This window comes from Apaloderma vittatum, unplaced genomic scaffold (genome assembly GCF_000703405.1).
Source record: "Apaloderma vittatum isolate BGI_N311 unplaced genomic scaffold, ASM70340v1 scaffold44587, whole genome shotgun sequence".
Lineage (NCBI taxonomy): Eukaryota > Metazoa > Chordata > Aves > Trogoniformes > Trogonidae > Apaloderma > Apaloderma vittatum.
The window spans coordinates 1-4,932 of NW_009727550.1; the positions used below are offsets into that span (position 1 = coordinate 1).

The 4,932-nt window shown below is 46.1% G+C and overlaps 1 protein-coding gene across 1 annotated transcript in view; it reads left to right on the top strand.

Annotated features, from left to right (window-relative positions):
* Nucleotides 1-7: 7 nt before the first annotated feature.
* VPS11 (vacuolar protein sorting 11 homolog (S. cerevisiae)) overlaps nt 8-4,932 on the top strand; it is a gene marked incomplete at its 3' end in the record, with an annotated part of 7,975 nt that continues 3,050 nt past the window's right edge. The window contains exons 1-8 of the mRNA XM_009873697.1: nt 8-166; nt 357-492; nt 1,374-1,537; nt 1,639-1,886; nt 2,281-2,482; nt 2,760-2,911; nt 3,884-4,070; nt 4,469-4,612. Coding sequence (XP_009871999.1) covers nt 20-166; nt 357-492; nt 1,374-1,537; nt 1,639-1,886; nt 2,281-2,482; nt 2,760-2,911; nt 3,884-4,070; nt 4,469-4,612 — 1,380 coding nt within the window. The remainder of the gene's footprint in view (nt 167-356; nt 493-1,373; nt 1,538-1,638; nt 1,887-2,280; nt 2,483-2,759; nt 2,912-3,883; nt 4,071-4,468; nt 4,613-4,932) is intronic.

Genomic DNA, 4,932 nt, shown 5'->3' on the forward strand with positions numbered 1-4,932 from the left:
CCTTAACCATCACATACATATGGAAGGTCAGATTTGGTTTTTGCCTCGCTCCCTTCAACTCAGCAGTTTCCAAGCTTATAAGCTAAGGGTAACGCATCTGTACCAGCTGAAGCAGCACAGTATCTTGGTTTCTGTTGGTGAGGATGAAGAGGGCATTAATCCCTTGGTAAGTCGAATGACAAAGAGAGGGGAATGTGTTTGTGTTGGGGGTCTTTCTTAAGATTACGACGATTACTTTAGTTGACCTTTATTCCCTTCAATAGCTTGCTCGCTCAGGGCATTGTTACTTTTGGTGCTAGATCTTGGCCTCGTAACGCCTCACGCTTTGCTTACACCAGATATGTTGTCGTTTGTAGGTTAAAGTCTGGAACCTGGAGAAACGAGATGGTGGCAATCCTCTCTGCACACGAATTTTTCCAGCAATACCAGGGAACAAGCCCACAGTTGTATCCTGCCTAACCGTCCACGAGAATCTGAATTTCATGGCTATTGGTAACTAAAGCTGAACTGTAATAGCTTAAGAAAAGTATTATGGTCCTTACTCAGCTATAAGGAAAATGAATAGGTAGCACAAAAACGAGTGCAGAAGATCCTGATGGTTTTAGTTCGTGTGCAGTTTTTATGTTACTTTCACAGAGAGATAGTGTGTCTTGCACTGTCAGAGCTTGAGAACATAAACACGTAATTTTAGCCTTAGTGTCCATCTATTAGACTGATACTTAAAAGGGAAGCATGTATTTTTAGCTTTTTTTTTAAAAGCAAAAAGCCAATTGCCCATTTGGGATTTAACCGTTCCTCTGTAATATTTCTTGCTTAACTTCTGGCAGAGTAAGAGTGGTAATGTTGTGAGGTTACAAGCGCTTTCAGTAAGTTCGTCTCTGCATTGAAGTCAAAAAGCTTTCCGTTCCTTCCACACTGGAACAACCTGGAGGACTGGATCTGTCGGCAAGCCGTGAAAACTGCGTGCTTTATTTCCTTTTGGGAAATTTCCCTCTAGCATTTTTACAGCGTGTAGTGTGTTTTGAGAAAGCAAGCTAATTAAAACAATAGTTCAGTTGGTAGAAGACAAAACTGCTTGTCAAACAAAATACAGGCAGACTGAAACAATAATAACTGGCAAGGGAAGTTGCACCTTGCTGAACAGTGGCATCCTGCATGTAGCTGAGTGACAGCGCTGAACTGCAGCAGGAGCACTCTCGGGTGGTTTGACACGTACTTCCTTGACTTCACTGCTTCCTTGAACCTGTGGCGATGCTGTTACTTAACACCTTGCTGGCGAGTGAGGTGTTGTTAGAGACTGGAGCTGACTTTAAGCTGGGTAATTTTCAGGTGTGCCATATATAGGTAACACTTTGGTCTGTCTCTTTCACCAGGTTTTGCAGATGGGAGTGTTGTGCTTACGAAAGGAGACATCACTCGAGACCGCCATAGTAAGACCCAGATCCTGCATGAAGGTAGTTTTCCGGTTACTGGCCTTGCTTTCCGCCAGTCTGGCAAAACAACGCATCTGTTCGTGGTGACTACAGAGAACATCCAGGTGGGCAATTAACTGGAAAAAACGAGACTCTGACTTGCAAATTGCTTTGGCATTAGAGTCTAGTTCAGAGCTATCACCAAACGATTGTGTTTCCTCTGTAGTCTTACATGCTTTCAGTGAAAGACTATCCTCACCTGGAGCTGGACACTCACGGTTGTGGGTTGCGCTGTTCATCGCTCAGTGACCCCTCCCAGGATCTGCAGTTCATTGTGGCAGGAAACGAGTGTGTGTACCTTTATCAACCAGATGAACGCGGCCCTTGCTTTGCCTTCGAGGGACAAAAGCTGATTGTTCACTGGTATCGGGGGTACCTCATCGTTGTCTCCAAGGACCGAAAGACTTCTCCAAAGTAGGGCTCCTCGGAACAAATGAGTTCTTTTGCTCTTGCAGCTTCCTGATTTCCCTCTTTGTTCTCCTTCCCTGTGAAGCTTTGCTCTTAGGGGCTGATTGCAGCCTTGTTAGAGGTTATTAAGGTTCATCTGGACTGTATATCAGTTGACTTCCATTGTGAGAGTAGCACAGTTAGGCATGCTAAGTTAGGACTGTTTCCCTCCCCCCGCCAAGTTCTATGAATTTCTCAGTCTAACACGTGGATGGGATTGGTGTTTTGTCTCTGGGTCTGCTTAGTTTAATTGCCCAGAGGAACCCCATTTGTCGTGCTCTCTGGACATCCCTGGTTTTCATAGGTATCAAGAATTCAGGTTTGGTGTCCTTATTTTCTAAAACTTTCTTCTACTCTCCAGGTCAGAGTTTACTGGGAATGAGGCACAGAATTCAGACAAACAGGTCCTGAATATCTATGACTTGTGCAACAAATTCATTGCGTACAGCTCCATCTTTGATGATATAGTGGATGTCTTAGCAGAGTGGGGTTCTCTGTATGTACTGACCAGAGATGGGAAGATTCACGTACTGCAGGAGAAGGATACCCAAACCAAACTCGAGGCAAGTAAATCTGATTTGTTATTAGTCTCTGCCTTACGTCTGCAAGATTGTACTGGCTGTGCAGACTGAAAAGTCGCACTGTTCAGATGAGTTATGCAACAAGTGGCCCAACAGCTTTTCAGCATAACCGAGGTTACAAGGCATTTGGTATTTAAAAGCCTGAGCATGCATATGCGTACGGCCCCAAAAAGGAGAAACGGCTCGTTTTCCAGGCGCGTGTGAACTTGTTCTGTGGGGTGATATTTCCCTTAGACTATTCTCGCCGTCTATTTAACAGATGCTCTTCAGAAAGAACTTATTTGAAATGGCTATTAACCTGGCCAAGAGCCACCACTTGGACAGTGATGGTTTGTCAGAGATTTTCCGGCAGTATGGCGATCATCTGTATAACAAAGGGAACCATGACGGAGCCATCCAGCAGTATATCCGGTAAGTGGGGGCCCTGTGGAGCTGTGACCGTGTAGCACAGGTAGGGGCTGCAGAGGCCTTGTTTTCTGTTTGAGGTCAGGACTAAACGTAAACCAAAACACAAGAAACGTGACTTGAGCGGAAGGTTCTACCAGCAGAGAGAAACATGCCGATGAGATTAAAAGTCTCGGAAAAAGTTGCTTGAAAATCGCTCTGTATGGCTTAGGATAACATTCTCCTCCTTGATCATATTGTAACTGTGAATAGTGAAGGCACGTTGGATGGAGTGGGGCCTGATGGTGTAATTGGAAACAAGAGATCACTCTGGGTAAAATGGGTGGTGTGACTTGTCCACGCAGGGCAGTCTTCTTGGAAAATGCTTAAACATCTTAATGTCAGTTTTAAAACATTTCGAGTTTTTTAAAACTTGACACAGCCTTGTTTTGGGGCTTGCTGAAAACTTCACGTTCGGTCTCTTTAAAACACCACAGTGTTACGTTCACGTAGAACTGAAACTGGAGTCTGGTTGCGTGGCGAGGGTCGGCATGTGCTTTATTGTCAGCTTGCTTGAAGCGCCAAGATAACTGTGGCTAAACTGCTCCATGTGGGCCTGAGCTTTTAAAGCTGACTTTGAGTTACGCGACTGAAACGAAGGAAAATGTCGCTTTTGATCCCCTTTTTGGGTGCTTCCCAAATAGCTCCATCAGAGCATAGTCCGTCCTGTCACTGACTCCTTTAAAGGAGGATTAACTCTGTGGGCTGTCACCGTTGTCCTGATCGCGGCCTTTGTGGAGGGTGGATTGTTTCACCGTGCGCGCAGACAGGTGATCTTAACGCTGTAAATACTTGTGACTTCTGATGTGCAGCTGAGTGGCCCCAAGTGGGTCAGTGCCTGCTGAAGTTAAGGCTTCTCCGTACTCTGTTGTTAATTGCTCCGTGTGTTTTGGATTCTTGGGTGCACGATCTCTCGTAACGTGACCCTTTCCCTCCCAGGACTATAGGGAAGCTGGAACCATCTTACGTTATTCGGAAATTCCTGGATGCTCAGCGTATCCACAACCTCACTGCTTATCTGCAGACGCTCCACCTGCAGTCCCTGGCCAATGCAGACCATACTACACTTCTGCTGAATTGCTACACTAAACTCAAAGACAGCTCCAAACTGGAGGAATTCATTAAGGTATAGAGGGAAGGTGATATCACGCAACGTTGTTATGTCATGGTAATAAAAAGGGGTAGTGGGGACATTGTACGTGGCTCTGGTGAGACTTTTGAGAGAGAAGAGAATGTATTTGTCCCTCAGTACCTCTGTCTTTGCTCCTTTATTTCCAAGCTCTTGATTCCGCTCTCAGTCTGACTGTCTGGTCACATAAGCCTGGAGCACGCTGGCTTTTGCCACTGTAGTTGGCAATCTCATGAGAGGTGATTGCTCTGCTTCCTTTCTGCAGGTGTGAGCTTTCCCGTGCGCGAGAGGTGCTAAGTTGTCCCTACTCTGGCTTTCCTCTTGTATAAATGATTGCCGCTTGCAGACTGCGGGAGTGTTGCTGAGGGACCACCTCTCAGCTTTTGTTCTTGTAGACGAGTGAGAGCGAGGTCCGCTTTGATGTGGAAACGGCGATCAAGGTGCTTCGCCAAGCGGGTTACTACTCTCACGCCGTGTACTTGGCAGAGAAGCATGCGCATCACGAATGGTACCTCAAAATCCAGCTAGAAGACATCAAGGTGAGGAGACATTACTGCGGCCATGTTCTTACTAGAGAGAATACCACTTCTCTGCCTCCTCTTCAGTGAGAACACTGTTTCACTGACCTCATGCCTCTGGCTAACATGCCGGCAGGACTGCTGAGACAACAGTAATGACACCTGCCGCTGCTGCTTGCGTGTTGGCTTTCTGCTTTTGGCTCGTGCGGTAGGCTACGGGTGGAAAGCAGAGGGTCTTACTTGTTTTATTTCCGACGTGCCCTTCAAGAGAAGAGAGAGTCATTAGTGATCGATGAATTTAAATTACTCTCTCTTTCCTTTGGGCCACACTCGGTCTACAT